At 37.0% G+C, this 22835-nt stretch overlaps 1 protein-coding gene across 5 annotated transcripts in view; it reads right to left on the reverse strand.

Annotated features, from left to right (window-relative positions):
• Positions 1–22835, reverse strand: part of TRPC1 (transient receptor potential cation channel subfamily C member 1) — a 147393-nt gene that overhangs the window by 112070 nt on the left and 12488 nt on the right. For 3 of the 5 annotated variants that reach the window (XM_084872449.1, XM_084872447.1, XM_084872446.1), the window contains one exon: positions 15012–15214. In XM_084872449.1, coding sequence (XP_084728575.1) covers positions 15012–15214 — 203 coding nt within the window. Of the gene's footprint in view, positions 1–15011; positions 15215–19902; positions 20005–22835 lie in introns of all 5 variants that reach the window. The other 2 variants (XM_084872445.1, XM_084872448.1) reach the window with 1 other exon arrangement.

The raw sequence follows: 22835 nt of genomic DNA on the forward strand, positions 1-22835 counted from the left end.
TTGGCAAGGATTTGGAGAAGAAGGAACCCTTGTGCACTGCTGGAGGGAATGCAGACTGATACAGCCACTGTGGAGAACAGTATGGAGTTTCCTCAAAAAACTGAAAATGGAACTCCCATTTGACCCAGTAATCCCACTCCTAGGAATATACCTTAGGAAACTAGAAACACCAATTAGAAAAGATATATGTACCCCTATGTTCATAGCAGCACAATTTACAATAGCTAAGATTTGGAAACAGTGTAAGTGCCCCTCAGCCGATGATTGGATCAGAAAACCATGGTACATCTATACAATGGAATACTATGCTGCCATAAAAAAGGAGGGATTCTTACAATTTACAGCAACATGGATTGAACTGTAGAATATTACACTAAGTGAAATAAGCAAGTTAATGAAAGAAAAACACCACATGATCTCACTTATTTGTGAGTAATAAAGAACATTATAAACTGATGAACAAAAAGATATATACAGAGGCAGTAAAGCATGAAACAGATTGTCATATTACAGCGGGAAGGTTAGGGAGAGATGGGCAAGATAAAGAGATCAACATGAACGCATATAAGCATAACCAATGGATGCAAAACACTGGGGGGTGAGGCCATGTATGAGATAGGGGTGGGGGGGGGGCAATGGTAAGATATGTACACATGTAATACCTTAATAAGAAATGGAGAAAAAAAAGGAGTCATCACCAGAAAAGGAAGTAAACAAAATGGAGGCAGGTGCCAGAAGCTGATCATTGGTTTAATAATAAAAAGAAGTTCCCACAATCAAGCAATATGTCAGTGAAAAAAATCAGAGAAATAATGCTAGGGTTGCTGAAACAGAAGACAAAACAATATGTATAAGAAACAAGATGAAATAAATAACCAAGAAGAAATAAAAAATCACATCAAGAGCTAATCACACAATAGAAAGCATCAACAGTAGACTAGAGGAAGTGGAGGAACACATCAGTGAGCTAAAAGACAAGGTAGAATAAAATACCCAAACAAAGCAGCATCTAGAAAAAAAGCTTAAAAAACAAGAGGAAAGCCTAAGGGACCTTTGGGATAACAAGAAATGAAGCAATATCTGCATCATCGTGGTTTCAGAAAGAGAGGAAACTGAGCAAGGAATAGCAAACCTGTTTGAGAAAATGATGACAGAAAATTGCCCTGACATAGGAAATAAAAAATTCACACAAGTCCAAAAAGCTCACAGAGTCACAAGATGAACAAGATGAACCCTAAAAGACCAACACCAAGACACATTACAATTAAATTGGCAAACCCCAACATCAAAGTAAGAATCTTAAAAGTGGCCAGAGAGAGACAGAAAGTTAACTACAAAGGATTCCCCTTCAGACTAGTGACTGATTTCTCAACAGACACACATCAGGCAGGAAGGAAATGGAATGAAATATACAAAGTCATGCCGGGACCGGTTTGGCTCAGTGGATAGAGCGTCGGCCTGCAGACTGAAAGGTCCCGGGTTCGATTCCGGTCAAGGGCATGTACCTTGGTTGTGGGCACATCCCCGGTAGGGGGTGTGCAAGAGGCAGCTGATAGATGATTCTCTCTCATCTATGTTTCTAACTCTCTATCACTCTCTCTTCCTCTCTGTGAAAAATCAATAAAATATATTTTAAAAAAAGAAATATACAAAGTCATATAAAGGAAGGGTCTAAATGCAAGATATTGTATGCAGCAAGGCTATCAATCAAAATTGAAGGTTAAATCAGGAGCTTCACAAACAAAAAAGGACTAAGGGAGTTTATCACCACCAAACCAGCAATGTAAAAAATGCTAAAGGGTCTGCTGTAAGAAGAAGACATAGGAAGCAAAGAAGGAACACAGGCATAAAAAATAGAAATGTCAACAAGCAAGTACCTATCAATAATAACTTTAAATGTAAATGGATTCAATGCCCCAATCAAAACACAAAGGGTAACTGAGTGGATGAGAAAACAAGACCCATATATCTGCTGTATACAGAAAACCCACATAAGAAAAAAGGTTGCATACAGACTGATGGTGAAGGGATGAAAAAAGATATTTCAGGAAAAGGGAAATGATAAAAAAGCTGGGGTAGCAATACTTATATCTGACAAATGAGATCTCAAAGTGAAGGCCAAGACAAGAGATAAGGAAGGCCACTTCATAATACTAAACGGAGCAATTCAACAAGAAGATATAACTCTGGAAAACATTTATGCACCCAATACAGTAGCACCCAAATACAAAAAAAACAAAAAACAAAACAAACAAACAAAAAAAAACCTTCTCAAGTATATCAGGGAAAAGATTGACAGCAATACAGTCGTAGTAAGAAATGATGACAGAAACCTTCTTAATACCCCACTAACACCAGTGGACAAATCCTCTAAACAAAAAATCAGCAAAGATATATCAATCCTAATGATACACTAGATCAGATGGAATTGACATCTGCAGAATATTTCACCCCAAAGCCACAGAATATACATTCTACTCAAGTACACCTGATTCATTTGCAAAGTCAGACCATATGTTGGGACACAGGCAAAATCTATTCAAATTCAAGAAGTAGAAATCATATCAAGCATCTTCTCTGTTCCCAATGACATAAAACTGGAAGTTAACTAAAATTAAAAAATTAAAAATAAATCAAACACTTGGAGGTTAAAAAGCATGCTATTAAGCAATGATTAGGTAACCAGAGAAAACAATGAAGAAATAAAAACATCATGGTAACAAGCAACAATGAAAACACAACATCTCAAAATGTATGGGACACAGTGAAAGCAGTATTGAGAGGGAAGTACACAGCTGTACAGGCCTACCTCAAAAAACAAGAAAAAAATTATCCAACCTTACAACTCAAAGAGTTAGAAAGGAGAGTAACAAGAAAACTCCAGTGTAAGCAAAAGGAAGGAAATAATAAAGATCAGAGCAGAGATAAACGACATAGAGACCAAAGAAACAATACAAAAGATAAACAAAACCAAGAGCTGGTTATTTGAAAGGACAAAGAAGATTTATTATCCTCTATCCAGGCTCACCAAGAAGCAAAATAAGAGGACCCAAATAAACCAAATCAGAAGTGAAAGAGGTGAAGTAACAACCGATCCCACAGATACACAAATAATTATGAAAAAATACTATGAATAACTCTATTCCAACAAAATGGACAACCTAGATGAAATAAGCATATTCTTAGAAAAATTCAAACTCCCAAAACTCAACTGAGCAGAATCAAAACACCAGAATAGGCCAACCAATAACTACGGAAAAATTGAAACAGCGATCAAAAATCTTCCAGTAAATGAAAGCTCTGGTCCAGACGGCTTTACAGGTAAGTTCTACCAAGCATTCAAAGAACTAAAACCTATCTTCCTCAGATTATTACAAAAAATTCAAGAGGAAAGGACGTCTCCAAGTGCTTTCTGTGAAACCAGCATTACCCTAATTTCAAATCCAGATAAAGACACCACAAAAAAAGAGCACTATAGGACAATATCCTTGATGAACATAGATGCTAAAACCCACAACAAAATTCTAGCAAATCGGATTCAGCAATGCATTAGAAAGATCATACACTATGACCAAGTAGAATTTATTCCATGGATGCAAGGATGGTACAATATCAACAAATCAATAAATGTGATATACCACATAAACAAACTGAGAGACAAAAATCACATAATCATATCAATTGATACAGAAAAAAAGCATCTGACAAAATCGAACTCCCTTTCTTGATAAAAATTCTCAGCAAGGTGAGAAGAGAGGGATCATAAGTCAACAGAATAAAAGCCAGATATGACAAACCTACAGCCAACAGCATACTCAATGGGCACAAACTAAACTCATTTCCCCTAAGAACAGGAACAAAACAGGAATGCCCACTTTCACCACTCCTGTTCTACATTGTACTAGAATTGCAAGCCATAGTGATCAGACAAGAAGAAGAAGAAATAAAAGGCATCCAAATTGGAAAAGAGGAAGTAAAACTGTCCTTATTCACAGATGACATAATACTATACATAGAAAATTCCAAAGACTCCATTAAAAACTACTAGACCTAATAAATGAATTTGGAAATGTAGCAGGATAAAAAAAATTAACACCCAGAAATCTATGGCCTTTTTATACACCAATATTGAACTCACAGAAAGTGAAATGAAATAAACAATCCCATTTATCATTGAACCAAAAAAATTAAGATACCTAGGAATAATCTTAACTAAGGATGTAAAAGACCTGTACTCAGAAAACTACAAGACATTGGAAAAAGAGATAGAGGAAGACATAAACAAATGGAAGAACACAAAATATTCATGGATTGGTATATCAACATCATTAAAATGTTCTTACTACCTAAAGCTAGCTATAGGTTCAATGCAATTCCCCATTAAAATGCCAATGGCATATTTAAAAGGTCTAGAACATACTCTACAAAAATTCATCTGGAATAAAAAAAAAAAAAGACCCTGAATAGCTATTGTGAGAAAGAAGAACAATGTTGGAGGGTTCACAATACCAGACATCAAGCTGTATTACCAAGCTATGGATCTCAAAGCTGCCTGGTACTGGCACAAGAACAGATATATAGACCAATGGAACAGAACACAGAGATTGACACAAATCATTATACTCAATATTTGACAAAGGAGGCAAGAGCATACAATGGAGTCAAAACAGTCTCTTTAATAAATGCTGCTGGGAAATTTGGTCAGATATATGCAAAAAAAAAAAAAAAAATGAAACTAGATCACCAACTTACACCATACACAAAAACAAACTCAAAATGGCTAAAAGAACTTAAATGTAAGATGGAAACCATAAAATTCCTACAAGACTCCATAGGCAGCAAAATAGCAGACATATGTCGCAGTAAAATCTTTATAGACACAGATCCTAGGGCAAGAGAGACTAAGGAGAAAATGAACAAATGGGACTACATCAAAATAAAAAGCTTCTGCACAGCAAAAGAAACCATCAACAAAACTACAAGAAAGCCCACTGCGTGGGAGAATATATTTGCCAATGATAAGGGTTTAACCTCCAACATTTACAGAAAACTGATACAACTTAACAACAACAACAACAACAAAAATAAACAATCCAATCAAAAAATGGGCAAAGGATCTAAATAGACCATTTTCAAAAAAAAAAAAAAGACATTCAAAAAGCCAAGAGACACGTGAAAACATGCTCTAAGTCACTAATCATCTGAGAGATACAAATCAAAACTACAATGAGATACCACTTCACACCTGTCAGAATGGCTATCATTAACAAATCAACAAAGGACAAGTGCTAAAGAGGATGCAGAGAAAAAGGAACCCTCTTTTACTGCTGGTGGGAATGCAGACTGATGCAGTCATTGTGGAAAACAATATGGCATTTTCTAAAAAATTTAAAAATGGAACTGCCATTTGACCCAGTAATATCAATTTTAGGAATATATACTAAGAAAACAGAAACAGCAATCAGAAAAGATATATGCACCCCTATGTTCATAGCAGCACAATTTACAATACCTAAGATTTGGAAACAGCCTAAATGCCCATCAGCAGATGGGTGGATTAGAAAACTATGGTACATCTACACAATGGAGTACAATGCTGCCATAAAAAGAAGGAATTCTTACCATTTGCAGTAGCATGATTGGAAATGGAGCATCAAGCTAAGTGAAATAAGCCAGTCAATGAAAGAAAAATACCACATGATCTCACCCATTTATGGATAATAAAGAACATTATAACTGGATGAATGAAAAAATAGATACCGAGGCAGAGAAGCATCTAACAGATTGTCAAATTACAGTGGGAGGTAAGAGATCAGCCAAAGGACTGATAGAAAGGGTGGTGGGGGAGGTAAGAGATCAGCCAAAGGACTTTTATGCTTGCATATAAGCATAACCAATGAACGCAAAACACTGGGGGGGGGGGGGGGGGGGCGCGAGAGATGAGTGAGGGCTTGTGCCAGGGGATAGCAAAGGCTGGGGGATGATCAATGGGGGAAATAAAAGGAGATATATGTACTACTATTTGTAATACTTTAAACAATAAAAAAGAAATATAAGACCTATACACAAAAGATAATAAAGAATTGCTGAATAATTAGGAAGATATAATAAAATGGAGAGATATACAACATTCCTGGAGTGAAAGATTCAATATTATTAAAATGGCAATTCTTTCCAAGTTGATTCAATACAATCCTTTTCAAAAATTCAAGCAGGAATTTTTGAAGTAATCGATAACTGAATCAAATGCAAAGAACATAGTATAGCCCAAAACTTATATGTATACACACACACACACACACACACACACACACACACACACACACTAGAGGCCTGGTGCACAAAAATTTGTGCACTTGGGGGTGGGGGTCCCTTAGCATGGCTTGTGCCCTCTCGTAGTCTGGGACCCCTCAGGGGATGTCCACATGTTGGCTTAAGCCCGCTCCCTGGGGATCAGACCTAAGCTGGCAGTCAGCCATCCCTCTAGTAGCCTGGGAACCCTTGGGGTATGTCCAACTGCAGTCAGACATCCTTAGAGCTGCCAAAGTGGTGGGAGAAAAAGAGGCGGAAGAGGCTCCTGTCATTGCCACTACACTCACAGCCATTAGTTAGGCTTGTGGCTGAGCGAAGCTCCCCCTGTGGGAATGCACTGACTACCAGGGGCCAGCTCCTGTGTTGAGCATCTGCCCCCTGGTGGTCAGTGCACTTCATAGCAACTGGTCTTTCCCAGTGGTTCATTGTTAGAGTTAATTTGTATATTACCCCTTTATTGTATAGGACTAGAGGCCCGCTGCATATAATTCATGCACGTTAAAAGGGAATTAAGCCAAAACCGGTTTGGCTCAGTGGATAGAGCGTCAGCCTGCCGACTGAAAGGTCCCAGGTTCGATTCTGGTCAAGGGCATGTACCTTGGTTGCGAGCACATCCCCCGTAGGGGGTGTGCAAGAGGCAGCTGATGGATGTTTCTCTCTCATCGATGTATCTAACTATCTATATCTCTCCCTTCCTCTCTGTAAAAAAATCAATAAAATATATTTTTTTAAAAGGTAATTAATTAGATGAAATATTTTAATATTGCTACTTGCCCTTTCTCTATAATAGAAGTGCCAGAGATGAAAGGAAGAGTAAAATGTATATGGAAATATATAAAGTTATTAATAAATAAGCAATCACAATATGATATAACAACAAAAACATGATGTAAAAACAACACTGATACAATGATTAACAAATTGATTAAAATTATTCTAATATCTCCCTGTATACCACATTAAGAGTGAAAACACTTTCAGTGTGCTTCACTAATTTCCCTTGTGATGAAGTATTTACAACTTTAACTTTGTCACATGCTCTTCAAACTTGAGAGAAAGCAACATATAACTACCATGTCTGAAAATGGATTCAGGTAGGAATATTCCTTCTTTGTGGTGAGTTTGTCCTTGTTATTTATTTATTTATTAATAGTCATCGCAAATGCTGGCATCACGGGAAACTGTCTTCGAATTAATTTAAATGGGAGGCAAGTGTCAGACAGGGACAAATCAATTCTGGGAATCAGAAAAACCTCCCCTTCTGCAGATCCTGTTAATTCTCCAGCTTCAATAATGTGAGGTCATAATCTTGCTATCTAATAAAAAAGGGAATATGCAAATCGACCATCATGCTATAACAAGATGGCTATGCTCACAGTGGAAGCAGGGTTCCAGTAACACAAGACAGTGGTGCCCAAATTACACTGAAGAGGTGCCTGTGTAAACTATGAAATGTATGCCCTTAACACAATTCAAGAGGTATTCACATTACATGGAATGAACTGTTCACATTTCAAACTTTATTAACGAATACAAAAACATGTGATGAATCGCAAGGGACAACAGGCAGACATTTTGTTAAATTCTCTTAATTATGAAAACTTGGCAGCCTTTCCATGCCACTAATTCTATTACATTCACCAGTCTGTTCTGTTCATCAGGTTTTTTATTCATTTGATTTTTAGTTTCACTTGTTGATAAATATGTATTTGTTGTCACTTTGTTGTTCATAACTTTTTATCTTTACCTTTTTCTTCTTCCTCCTCTTCTTCTTAGAGAATACCCTTCAGCATTTCATATAATACTGGTTTGGTGATGATGGACTCCTTTAGTTTTTTCTTATCTGTAAAGCTCTTTATTTGACCTTCAATTTTAAATTATAGCTTTGCTAGGTAGAGTAATCTTGGTTGTAGGTTCTTGCTATTCAACACTTTGAATATTTCTTGCCACTCCCTTCGGGCCTGCATAGTTTCTGTTGAGAAATCAGCTGGAAGTCATATGGGTAGTCCCTTGTAGGTAACCAACTGTTTTTTTCTTGTTGCTTTTAACATTCTCTCTTTGTCTTTTGCCCTTGTCATTTTAATTATGATGTGATACTCTTTGGATTCCTCTTGTTTGGGGTTTTCTGTGCTTCCTGGACTTGTAAGTCTATTTCTTTCATCAGGTGGGAGAAGTTTTCTGTCATTATTTCTTCAAATATTTTTTCAATATCTTGCACTCTCTGGCATCCCCATAATTCTGGCATCCCCATAATTCAGATGTTGGTATGCTTGAAGTTGTCCCAGAGGCTCCTTACAGTATCTTCATATTTTTGGATTCTTTTTTTCTTTTTCCTTTTCCAGTTGAGTGTATTTTTGCTTCTTTGTATTTCAAATATTTGACTTGATTCTTGGGATCTTCTAGTCTGCTGTTGAATCTCTGTATATTATTCTTTATTTCAGCCAGTGTATGCTTAATTTCTGATTGTCCTTTTTCATATCCTTGAGGATCTCACTAAATTTCTTAGAGGTTTCTAGAAAATTCTTGAAAAACCTTATAACTGTGGTTTTGAACTCTATCTCCAGTATATTGCTTTCATCCATTTCTTTCATTTGGGACTTGTTTCTTTGTCTATGCATTTTGGCTGCTTCCCTGTGTTTGTTTCTAGGTACTGGGTAGCTGCTAAGTCTTTTTGAGTGGACAGAGTAGCTTTGTGTTGTAAGTGTCCTATAGGGTCCAGTGGCTCAGCCTCCCCTGTCACATGAGGTGGACGCTCTTGGTGCAACTCTTGGTGTGTTGTATGCACAGTCTTATTGTAGTTGAGCCTTGATTGCTGTTGATATCACTGGGAGAAATTGACCTTCAGGTCAATTGGCTGTGATGACCAATATCTATACTGGAAAATCTGTTGTGCAGGAGACACCCTTATGGGGCAGGACTTGCTTCAGTGGGGATTTTGTGCTCACTGAATCTGCCCCTTGAGTGTGTCTCTTATAGATGTGAAGAATTCTAATCTGTTATGGTCTCATTCTGACCACTGGATACACTGGCTCTTGGATTTCCAAGGAGGTGCAAAGTCAGCCACTATCTGTGGCCTCCCATAAGGAGCTCCAGAGACATCTGCAGATTCCTCCTCTTTGTATGGGGTTGGAAGTGCCCAGATGAGAAGAAAGGCAGGATTCTGCCGCTGCTAGGCTTTGGGCCTTCTTTTGGAAACTGTGGGGCTCTCTGACCCAGCTTCAGTTTGACAGGTTTTAGGTGGAGAAAGGACAGACGACTCACATGCAAAAGCTGATGCTCACAGTTTGGGTGGGGTTGTAAACTGGATGGGGCAGCATCTCTGGGAATCCCAGAGCAGAGCAAACAGCAATGGTTGCCAGTTAGCCCTGCACCAGAGAGGTCCCCAGGTCTCAGTGTCCCACGCCCCCATGCAGGAACAATGATTGCTGCGAGCACCTCTGAGAGAAAGCTGCCCTCATGTTCCTGTCCCGATGACAGTCCAGTTTCTTCCCATATGTGTCTGGGTCACCCAGAGTCTCACCCAGAACTGGAGTTCAGAGCAAGCAGGAACTTTTATCTACCTCCCGATTAAAAGAGCAGCACATTCAAGTGCTAGCACTTTCTGTGCCTCCACACCTCTTACCAGTCTCAATGGGCTTTCTTCACCTCTCTAATTGTGGAACTTCCAACCAGCAAGCTTTCCCATGGTTCTGGGTGGTAGTTGTAATTTTGATGTGGTTGTAAGAGGCAGCAAGTACACGTTTACCTATGCCACCATCTTCATTCTCTGTATAGAGTATATTTACTCCATTGTATGTTCTTTTTTCATTTGTCATAGGTTAATTGACTTATAGTGTGGGTTTATTTCTGGGGTGTCTATACTGCTTCATTGGTTTTTACTAGTATGTCTGTTTTTATGCCAGTACCATGCTGTTTCGACTGAGGAGTCACATTTCTAACTAATGAGAATATTAGTCATTAAAACATAGATGTAGAACATTAAACTGATAGTAGTTAGCTCTGTAGAGGAGAGGAAAATTAAAGTTGGTCAGGAGACTTCTGACCAAAATTAAAGTTAGGAGTTTTATAAGGATTTATTCACACATTACTTTTATAACTAAAATATGTACTTTTTTATAAAAGAATTCCACAGTCCCAAGATTACTCTAGTATTATATATAGAGATCACTGATTTTTCTCAATGTCAACATCCTATTCTCTTGGGAGATATGTACTAGGTTTTACAAATTCAATTGTTTTCAGGGACTAAGTGGGTAATAACATGAATAAAACAGTGTACATAAGGCTTACAGACATTCAAATTAAAAATTATAAAATACTGGGAGAAATCAAGATGGTGGCATAGGGTAGACACCTGAATGCAGCCTACCACAACAATTTTGAATTTAGAACTGGAAAACAGGGGAAACATCACCCTGAAGCACTGGACGGCTGGGTGAGAGGAGGCTCTACCATCTGGGAAGGAGAGAGAAGGCGCACTGAACCTCAGGAACTGTGAAAGGCGGCTGCCTGACTTTGCTGCTGGCTTGCTTGCGGAGCGTGGAGAGGGTGGGCCGAGTTCGCTGATGGCTTACTCCCTGCGTGCAGAGAGGGCTAACAGCTAATGCGTGGCTAGCTTTCTTGTTCGGGAGGGAAACAGAACCACCCTATTGCTCTGATAGATGGCCCCAGACAGGGAGAGGCCAGACTGTCAGGCATTGGGCAGAGATCTTTCAGAGGTGTGTTAAGCCAGTGGCCATTACTGCAGGACTCAGAAACCAGACCCTCATAGGGAGGGGCTGACCAAAGCTTGTCTGCACCACCATGGGACTCTGCCCCATCCAAGCAGAGCACAGAAGCCCTTCCAGTGGCTAGCTTTCTTGTTCACTGCAAATAGGACTCTCCTAGGGAGAGACAGACAGGAATTCAAAGCTTGTCTGTGCCTATAAAAGAGGTGTGCATGCCTGCAACGAATCTTGCGGGATTCACTATAGCTTGTCTGTGCCACCCCAAGACTCTGCCCCAACCAAGCAAAATACAGAAACCCCCCCAGCTGAGACACTTCTGATCCTCATATCCAATTGGCTTGGAATCAATGCTTCCCAGTGATACCAACAACAAGCAAGGATTAACAACAAGACTGCACACACAGCCTACAAATGGCTACACCAAGACTATCCACCTCAGGTAATGGGGAGGCTGACCCACTGAACCATATAGGACACCTTAGCACACAAAGCCACCCTACCAACTCAGGGAAGCAGTGAAAATGCCAAGACAAGGAAACATCACAAACAAAAGAAATGAGGACAAGAAGCGACTGGATATAGAGTTCAAAACCATGGTTATAAGGTTTTTCAAAAACTTCCTAGAAAAGGCCGATAAAATAAATGAGACCTATGAGGATATGAAAAGGGATAAACTAGAAATAAAGAATACATTGTCTGAAATAAAAAGTATTATACAGAGTCCTAAAAACAGAATGGAAGATCGCAAGAATCAAGAAAAAATTTGGAACACAAAGAGCCAGAGGACACTCCTCCACAGAAGCAAGAAGATAAGAGAATCCAGAAAGTTAAAGATAATTTAAGAAACCTCTGGGAGAATTTCAAACGAATCAACATCAGAATTATGGGCGTCCCAGAAGAAGAGAGAGAGCAAGGTTCCAAAAACATATTGGAAAAAATAGTGACAGAAAACTTCCCCCAACTGATGAAAGAAATAAACTTACAAGTCCAGGAAGTGCACAGAACCCCAAACAAAAGGGATCCAAAGAAGACCACACCAAGATACATCATAATTAAAATGCCAAGAGCAAAAGACAAAGAGAGAATATTAAAAGCAGCAAGAGAAAAGCAGGTAGTTACCTATAAAGGAGCACCCATACGACTGTCAGCTGATTTCTCAACAGAAACCATGCAGGCCAGACGGGAATGGCAAGAAATATTCAAGGTGATGAATAGCAAGAACCTACAGCCAAAAATACTCTACTCAGCAAAGCTATCACTCAGAATCGAAGGCTAGATAAAGAGCTTCACTAATAAAAAAAAAAAAGCTAAAGGAGTTCATCACCACCAAACCAGAATTATATGAATTGCTGAAGGGGGTTCTTTAGGAAGAGGAAGAAGATAAAGGTAAAAATTATGAACAACAAATACGTAACTATCAACAAGTGAATCTAAAAACCAAGGGAATTAAAAAATCTGATGAACAATATTTACTGGTGAATATATAGAATCAGAGGTATGGAAGGGGACTGAACTGATGATTTCTCAGGGAAAAGGAGAATGGGGGGTGTGGGAAGAGATTGAACAAAAACTGTGCACCTATGGATGAGGACAATAGGGGGTGGGGAAAGGGCAGAAGGTGGGGTGGGAACCTTGTGGAGGGGAGCAATTTGGGGGGAGAGAGGAACATTTGTAATAATCTGAACAATAAAGATTTATTTTTTTAAAAAAAAAGAACAAAATTATAAAATATTTTGTACAGATTAAACAAAACCCTTCTGCATATTAAATATAATTGGCAGTCCATTACTTTGCTACCTCTCCCAATTTCAATGTTTCTCAACTTGTTGAAATTGCCTTCATTTAAATAATAGACTCTAAATATCCCTTTGAAAATTTGAGTCTAAAACAAAATCACAGCAATTATATACTGAAATGTTTTTCTAAACTCAATGATCCCTCAAGCTTTCATAACCCATTTATTGTATAATTATTGCCCCTAGACCTCGTCTGAAATTTCACCATCTCTGAAATTTAAAAATACAGATTGCCTCACTTCCTTAATTCTAACATTAACTCTTCAACTTCACTGACCCTACATCTCTTTTTACTTGTTTTGTTAGTCTCCTTTTCTTCTGCAGGTCTTCTTAACAATTCCTGAAAATGACTTCAGTTCGAACCTTTCTTATAACTGTTTTCTCAAACTCTTCTGCAAATATATCAAACCACTTGCAGTTCTCTTAATAAACTACAATTACAAACTGTACTTTCTGCATCAAATGCCTTTTATCTTTTAATTCTTATTCAGGCTTAAAACCTGCACTCAAGCCATAGTTTCTATACAAACTTTCAGAAAAAGCCAAGCATTGTTCTTGCCACTCCAAACCAAGCCAGGCAGCGTTCTTTCCAGTCCCAACCCAACCACCCAATCAGCTCCAACTACAAACATTTAACAATCAAACTATTTGGAAAATATTTATAGTTAATATTAAGAAAGAATTTTAAAACTAGAAGTACCCTTAAGGATAATTTCTTCGTGTCATTTTAAAACTAAAAAGGTAAATAATATAGTCAACTGTCAACCAGATCTTATCAAAGAGAAACATAGGCCTTATTGTAAAATAGATTTGAAAAAAGAAAAAAATGTTCCAGTTTGACCTCTACACATACACATTAAATTGATTTCAAGGAGACTTTCCCAATTTATGGATTTTTTACTGTCAATGCACCAAAGATTTGTTCTTATGATGAGGAAACAGAGACGGTGGATATTTTTACAGTTTTAAAGCTAATTCCATATACACTGTTCAATAATCCTTAATTGAAAACAGTTTGTCAGTGGTCTGCCTGGGACTTCAAAACCATTTATTTCATAGTAAATGTGCGTGCGCTTATACTGAAAACTAGACTCTCAAGTCTGGTTCAGAACCATACACCTTATTCAATATGTGTGACCTTATTCAACTTATCCAGGATGGGGTACTTTCTTATTTATTCATTCCTCAGTTGTTTTTCTATTTTCAACTGGGGAGAATCAGAAGAGAAATAGACTTAAATATGTACTATGTGAGAGGGAAGTAAGAGGCATTACAGATTAATATTTAGTCAGATAGTAAATAATCCTAATATATAAAAGGCCAGGGGCCATCACAACTGATACAACCAGATGGAAAACCAAACTCAAGCTATGTGGGGCGATAATGCTGGCAGGGGGGTTAGTGAGGGATGACCAAACAACTGAACATCAGGCTGGTTGGGAAGACCAAGCTGGCAGCGGGGTGGTGGTGGCTGTTGGGGTGGTCAGGACAGTTGGGGGCAGTTAGGAGAGACCAGGCAGTGGGGGGGGGGGGAGCAATTGGGGGCAACCAGGCCAGTGGGGGTGGGGGGCAGTTGGAAATGTCCAGGCCGGTGGGAGGGGCAGTTAGGGGCAATCAGGTCAGCATGCAGAGACGGTTAGGGATGATCAGGCTGGCAGGGGGGCAGTTAGGGGCAATCAGGAAGGCAGGCAGGTGAGCAGTTAGGAGCCAGCAATCCCGAATTGTGAAAAGGATCTGGCCTAAACTGGCAGTCAGACATCCCCTGAGGGGTTCCAGATTGGAGAGGGTGCAGGCTGGGCTGAGGGAACCACTAACACCCCCCTCCCATCCCCATATGAATTTTGTGCACCAGTCTAGTTTTTCTTCTACTACTTGGAAATTCTTAGACCAATAAATTCTATTTCTAAAAAGTAAACACTGCCTCCAGCCCTATAGGCATGAGTGTGAAATAAATCTTATTCCGAATTTGAAGAAGTTTCCTAATTATTCATTATTTAGTAAACATTTCTAAAACATGCAGAACTTATATTAAGCAAAGGAGCTAGAAGTTTGGCTTTTACAAGTCATCCCAGTACCATATTTCTTAAAAGCTACATAAAAAGAACAATAAAACATTTCATTGGCATGCATCCCACTGCATCACACATCTATTTGTCAAAAATCTTCAGTTTCTAACCTGGAATGTCGGAGGCTGTCCTTTTTGTTTTTTGCAGAACACAATGTGCATTCACAGCCAACTGCATGGGGCTTAGGTAGAGACACATCCTGTTTTAACAGCATTGTAAGAATTTCATAGTTGTTATGATGAGCAGCTAAAATGACAGGTGCAATGTCCATAGTTGTTGAATACTCAGGATTCTGAATCTGCTCCATTAGTTTCTGAAAAATATTTATATAAATGTTCAAAAGTTATTTGTGAATTAAAAAAAACAATTGTTTGAAGAATAAAATGAAAAAAATGGAAAGCACAAAGAACATAATTATTTTAATGAATAAGATAAACATTTTGCCAGGATAAAATTTTTTTGAAACTTCAAAACTTAATTTTAATTAATAAATGTAATATAATAATGACAAATAAAATCTTCAATAGAAAAATATTCATATAAATAACATTCTGCTTTACTAACAATAAAAGGATATCTAGAGAAATACATTAGGGAAAAGAATTTAATTTTCAAAAGATTATGAAAACATGCATAAGGGTAAAAAACAGGAATTTTAGAAAAGGAATAAAATGAAAAAACAGAAATGTTAAAAATAAACAGAGCATAAAGTTGAGAAAAACTTTAAAAATTCCGCCTCTGTGGCAAACTTTGTCACACTGATAGCAATGAAGGTACTTAAAAGGGATAAGTAAATAGGAAGCGCTCTTTATTTTGTACTAGAGGCCCAATGCACAAAATTCGTGCAAGGGGCTCATCCCTCCCAGCCCCAGTTTCATCCGGAAGGTCATCTGGAAGGACAGCCAGAAGGTTGCTCAGCTGTCTGGTATAATTAGCATATTATGCTTTTATTATTATAGATAAATATCTATATATTTCCAATCATTACCTCTATTACGTCTGTTACAAATACACAAAAACACTATCATAGCTAATATAGCCACTTTACACTTATCATTTCATTTAATTCCCACAGTACCCTGCAGGAATGAGCAGTATTATCTCAAGAAGAAACTGAGACTCAGAGAAGTTAATGTGCCTGAGGTACACAATAGAATGGCAAACTGTAAAGCAGAAACCAAATTTTTATTATTCCGGAGCCTGAGCACCTTCACTACATGGGCTCATGGGGCTGATGATGGCATGACATGGAGCAAAAATCATTAGCAAATAAAGAATCAGGGTTGCCCTAGCAGGTTTGACTCAGTGGATAGAGCAGCAGCCTGTAGACTGAAGGGTCCCAGGTTCAATTCTGGTCAAGGGCAAATGCCCAGTTTTGGAGCTGGATCCCCAGGAGGCAGTGTGCTAGAGGCAGCGGATCAATGATTCTCTCTAATCATTGATGTTTCTATCTCTCTCTCCCTCTTCCTTCCTCTCTAAAATCAATAAAAATACATTAAAAAAAAAAGAATAAGTGTTAAATAAAAAAGTTGACTGTTTCAATATTATTGCATATTCTTTCCACTACTCACTTTTTCACAGAGGTTTCCCTGAGAGTTGTTAGCTGATCAAGTTCATGGTTTGTTATATAATTTTTACTAACATTGTAAAATTAGTGCACATACATTATAAAATATTTGGAAAATATAGAAAAACAGAATACAAATACCAATCATTTCTACTACCCAAAAACCATTTTATAGTATTCCTTTAAGGGCCTTTCTCTATCTTTGGTATAAATAATTTGGCACCAAATAATTAAAACAATGGTCCCTAATATTTTGATAATCACATAAAGCTACACCCCAGAATCTTCCCCCAAAAATCATGTACAGAATCTTGCATGCAATGTAAGGAATTTCATAGACCATATTTTCAAGACATTTTATTATGCTAGTTTAAAAATATTATCACAAACTTCTTTATGAATACAGCTTTTTATTTATATGTACTTTTTTATTGATTTCATAGAGGAAAGGAGAAGGGAAGAGAGATAGAAACATCAATGATGAGAGAGAATCGTTGATCAGCTGCCTCCCGCACACCACACACTGGGGGTCTAGCCTGCAACCTGGGCCCTGACCTGGAATCAAACTGTGACCTTCTGGTTGATATTCAAGCACTGAGCCATGCCACCTGGATGAATACAGTTGTTGTTTTTTTTTTTTTTTTTTTAATTTAGGATTATCTCATTAACATAGAATCCCCTAAAATGGAATTATACATCAAAAGACCACAAACAGTTTTGAAGTTCTTGATAAATATTACCAAAGTCCTTTAATAGCTTATATTACCAATAATATAGGAATGTACCCTTCTCACTCTTAAGTTTTACTTACCAGTATGATCACTCTCAGTTTATGAATAAAAAATACTATCATGAAATATTTACTTTCCTTTGATTACTGGTAAATTTTAATGTTTTTTAACATATATATCCCATTTTGGCCCTCTTTTATGAATAGTTTGTTTATATCCTTGGCATTTATTTAGTGGGGATTTCAAATTAATAAATTTATTTAAAATTCCAGAGAAATCTAAGAATGTATCCCTTTTCCCTCTTATTATTGGCTATAAAAAGGATAAAATTAGCTTGGGCACTCTTCCTCTCTAAAAATCAATTTAAAACATATTATTTTAAAAAGAAGTTTATATTGCCGAAACCGGTTTGGCTCAGTGGATAGAGTGTCAGCCTGGGAACTGAAGGGTCCCAGGTTCAATTCCGGTCAAGGGCATGTACCTTGGTTGCGGGCGCATCCCTAGTGGGGGGTGTGCAAGAGGCAGCTGATCAATGATTCTCTCTCATCGATGTTTCTAACTCTCTATCCTTCTCTCTTCCACTCTGTAAAAAAATCAATGAAATATATTTTTTTTTAAAAAAAGAAGTTTATATTCAGTCCTTTAAGAGAAAAATGGTCCTCATTTTTCCTATGAAACATTTAACTATATGAAAACTCAAAGACATAGCTAAAAGTTCTTAATTTCATTATTGATAATACAATCTACATGCTAAAAAAAAAAAAACAACACTTCTGAATATGAAAGTCAAAATGTATTAAAATACAATTTTGATAAGCCAATAATACAGAATGAATTCACTGAAATGGTTAAAAAAAATATATGTATAATATTTGACATTGCCTGTCTAGAAGTAATATGCTATTAAAATTTGATCTTGCTGTTGCTGGAAGAATTCAAACAAATACTTATTTGTTAGTAATAAAGTAGAAAGTGTTCTTTTACTGAGCAGGTGAAGACTACCACAGCCTTGCAACACAAGATTCAATTGATAGTAGTAATGGTAATGAAATAATAGCAGTCATTTGTTCCAATAACACCCTTTCCCCACAAGATAGTAAATGGGTTTAAATGCTAGAAAGTGGAACAGGTATAGCAAAATGTAAGAGTAACTACAGGATAGATGACAGAAAATTAAACAGGATTATAGATATTTCTGATCCTTGGACAAAGGCTACATTCTTAGCCCCTTTTCCCCCTCTTTATTCCTGTAGTTTCTTACCACAGTTACAGTAGTTCACACCATCCTCTGGAAAAAGTCACACACAAACTTTTTAATAGTCTAGATTTCAGTAGAATATTTCAGTTAATACATGTTGAAGTATGCAATTTAGCAGTTTCTCATTGTTCTCAGATAATGTCAAATAATCTATAAGAAATTTATAATTGTTTCTTAAACAATATTTTTCTACTTAGTATAGCCAGTTTACACTCCAGCAGTTTGCTTGTTTCACTACATCTTCACCAATATAATTTTAAATTTTTTATATACAACCAATAAATATCCCATTTTAAAGGCATAATTTATCTGACTGTTAATATCTTCCTAATTACAAAAGCAATAAAAAAAATAGTAAAAAAAAAAAATCCTTAATTTGGCAATAAGATGGCTACCACTAGGTAACATTTTGCCACATTTCCATACAGTTCCTTTTCTATGCATATTTTTAACCTTGGATCATATTACATATACAGTTTACTATTCTCATTTTTGTCACTTCCTAGATTTTATTTTTCCATCTTCCTAAATATTCTTTTAAAAGTGCCATTTAAATATATAATAATTATTTATATTTCCAACTTTCTATTTTAAAATATTTAGGTCTTTTTCACTACTACAAGATTACAATTAACATTTTTATCCACATTTCATAGGCAAATCCCTACAAGAGAAAGCATTAGGTAAAAGAATATGAACATCTTCCCTTTTTCTGACACATCTTGCCAAAGTGCTATTCAAAAACCCCCCTAAACAATGGTGTAGGAGACTAGACTACTCCTTTGCATTAGTGATTATTATTTTTTAAAATCTTGGCTAATTTGATAAGCAAATAATAGTATCTTGTATTTGATTATAAGTAAAATTTAGAATTTTATATTTTCTTTTCTGAGGATTTTTTCTTGTCCATTCTAATTTTGGTGTTTTTCATCAATTTGTCTATATTAAGATTATAAACTTGTGATATATGCTGCAAATATCTTTTGCCAGTTATTCTGCTTTTTATTTAAATTTTGCTTGATGACTGAATTCCAGAAATTTAACTTCTAAACAGCCATTGATTTTATGCTTAGAACATCCTTCTACTCCCAGTCAGTAAACATTCACCTACATTTTCTTCCAGTTTTATGGTTTCACTGTTTACATTTAATTATTAAATTCATGTGGAGACTAATTTTTATCTTCAGCCTAACCTGCAGAATGTTCCAAACTAAAATACTGATCCATACTGACAAAATTATAGAAATATCATTAATTTTTTAAAACTTTCCTGAAAACAATATTATTCTTGCAATTGTCTACTTACTTTAAAGCAATATTTTACAGAGCAAAAGAGATCTATTTCCCTAAGACAAATAAATTTGGGGGAATAAAAATATGGCAATGGGGTAGGAGATTTATTTTGATTAAAAAATCCAAATTAATAAACATTTAAGAGTACTAACTACTATAGTTGGTCTTGATGATCGTTTTGGTCGATGATTAAGAAGTATATCAACAGCTCCCACTACTTCAGAGTCGATTGCCACCAAAAGTGCATCTGTGGACTTTAAAAAAAAAAAAAGTTAAAAATAAAAATGGAGGAAAAAAAGATAAAGTATTTATTTTACTGATCCTATGTAATAAAAGGTTAATATGCAAATTGACTGAATAGTGGAATGACCAGTTGCTATGACATGCACTGACCACTAAGGGGCAAACACTCAATGAAGAAGCTGCTCACTAGTGGTCAGTGTGCTCCCACAGGAAGAGTGCAGCTCAGCCAGAAACCGGGCTCATGGATGGTGAGTGCAGTGGAGTGGCAGGAGACTCTCCCACTTCCATGGCAGCCCAACTGCCAGCTTAGGCCCACACAACACCTCCATGTGATTTCAGGTGACAGCTGGAGCATCCCTCAAGGGCTACCAGATTGTGAGAGGGTGCAGGCCAGGCTGAGGGACATCCCCAACCCACAAGTGAACAAATTTTGTGCACCAGGCCTTTAGTTTATAAATAAAACCATTTTTTAAAATTAATCTGTATTGTATACAGTAATACTGAATTTCAAAAATTTAGTCTGTCCAAATAATACATTTTGCCTTACTTTGAATCTTAACATTGCAAATCTATAAAAGAAATTGCCAAGAACTAGAACTACAGGTAAATTGTGTTCAATCTAATAAAAATGATTATCAATGCAATCATGAAGAGAGCAGACAATGGAAAATACGTAGAGGGAGAGCTCATCTCGAAAACATACATAGATGATTGAAATGGTACAAGTCAGAAATTAGTATCAGTAATCTAATCAAGTAAAACCACAAAGAACTAGGCTACAATGTCCTTTGAGACAGTAGGGAAAAGTGACTTTGTGGTTTTACCCCCAAACTATAGCTAATTTTGAAGCTTCAACTTCGACAGCAAGAAAAAATAACCAGAGGCTGAGCAAATGGGGACTTTTAACTCTGTAACAAAGTCTGCATTTTGATTTTATTATGATACTTGGAAATTGTGACATCAAGTTTTGGGGTTTCTTTTCTTTTTTAAAAAATGCTTTATGTTTCTTAATTAATTTCAGAGAGCAGAAGGAACAGGGAGAGAGATAGAAACATCAATGATGAGAGAGAACCACTGCATGCCCCACACCAGGGATCAATCCTGCAACCTAGGTATGTGCCCTGATCTGGAATTGAACCGTGATCTCAGAGTTCATAGGTCCATACTGAACCACAGAGCCACAGTCTGGGCTTGATAATTTTTAAAGAAAAATCATAAAGGCAAGAAGGAAAGATAAGAGATAAATAATGACTTAATCTAACAAAGTGCCCTGATTATTTTCACTCTGTATATTTTTAAATTGTTATAATCTTTATCAACTATTGATCAACATTCTTTAAAAAATAAAACTAGCCCTAGCTGGTTTGGCTCAGTGGATAGAGAATCAGCCTGTGAATTAAAGGGTCCCAGTTTCAATTCCGGTCAAGGGCACATACCCAGGTTGAGGGCTGAATCCCCATTGGGGGACATGCGGGAGGCAGCCAATCAATAATTCTCTCTCATTGATGTTTCTGTCTCTCCCTTCCTCTTCCACTCTGAAGTCAAAAAAATATATATATTTTTTTAAAATAGGACTAAAAATGACAGACATTAAGTGGATGTCTAAAAAATAGGAGCAAGCATCCTCAAAAAATGGTTGAGGGCAATATTCAACCTATGTATTCTCATAGGAAAACTCCTCACCCTCATAAGAAAATTAATTTGTTATTTTATTCCCTAAAACTTTTAAGGTTCATTGGGCTATAACCTATTCTTTAAAGTCTAGCATTATTATTATTATTATTCTAGCAACCATTTCTCTTGGGTTTTTAGTTTTTACTGTATTTGGTCAGGTGAGGAAAAATAAACAAGACAAAAGAAGAAGAAGAAGAAGAAGAAGAAGAAGAAGAAGAAGAAGAAGAAGAAGAAGAAGAAGAAGAACAACAACAACAACAACAACAACAACTGTGTTCTTTTCTCTTAACATTTCATTTCTGATTTTAAATGTTAACTTATATAACTAACAAAGTAATGCCACTGCTAAGTCAAAATACCAAGTAACTCCAGTAATCTGAGCTATAACCATGGCTCCAGCTGTATATCTCCCAAAAAAACTATATTGAGTGGTTATAAACTAAATTCATGGTCATTATTTCCCTGGAGGAATTGCCCCAACCACACTACAAATGCAAATATCTGGTTTTCCCAAGTACCCTTCAAGTCTACTAAATAAGAGAACAACTAGATTAAAATCAACAATGTAGGGAGAAAGAAAAAAATAACTGCTATTGTTGACCATTGAAAAGAAAATATCTCTATAGCAAAATCATTACACACATACATACACACACACACAGAGCAGTCAGAAGCCATTTAATGTAAGGACAAATGTGTTTAGTTTCAGGCTATCTGAAGAAACTAAAATGACTACATTATCAGTGATTCCCACTTATGATGATAGAGTTAAATTATATTCAGGTACAGTATTTGGTAAAGGATAAACTTCAAGTATAAAAATATTTACTTATATAAAAAAGCCAAGTTTGAAAAAGAATGTTTTAAGTTATTTTAAAAATATCTATATGCCCGGACAGTGTGGCTCAATATGAACCAGGAGGTCATCTCTGTGGGAGGTGACCAACGAGCCAATCCCCCCCCGCCGCCATCACCCTGCCACTGTCACTGGTGGCCTCCCTCTGCGGGAAGTGACTTGTGGGTGCAGGCCAGTGAGTGGCTGACCGTGCCCCCCATCACCTCACCGCCACCAGTCACCATCGCCCTCTGATCATCGCCCACTCCTCCTGCTCACTGGCACCCGCCTTTGCTGGTCTGGCACCACCCACTTGTGGGCCCCACCTCCTGC

Source organism: Pipistrellus hanaki (assembly GCF_964339955.1).
Source record: "Pipistrellus hanaki genome assembly, chromosome: 2".
Classification (NCBI taxonomy): Eukaryota; Metazoa; Chordata; class Mammalia; order Chiroptera; family Vespertilionidae; genus Pipistrellus; species Pipistrellus hanaki.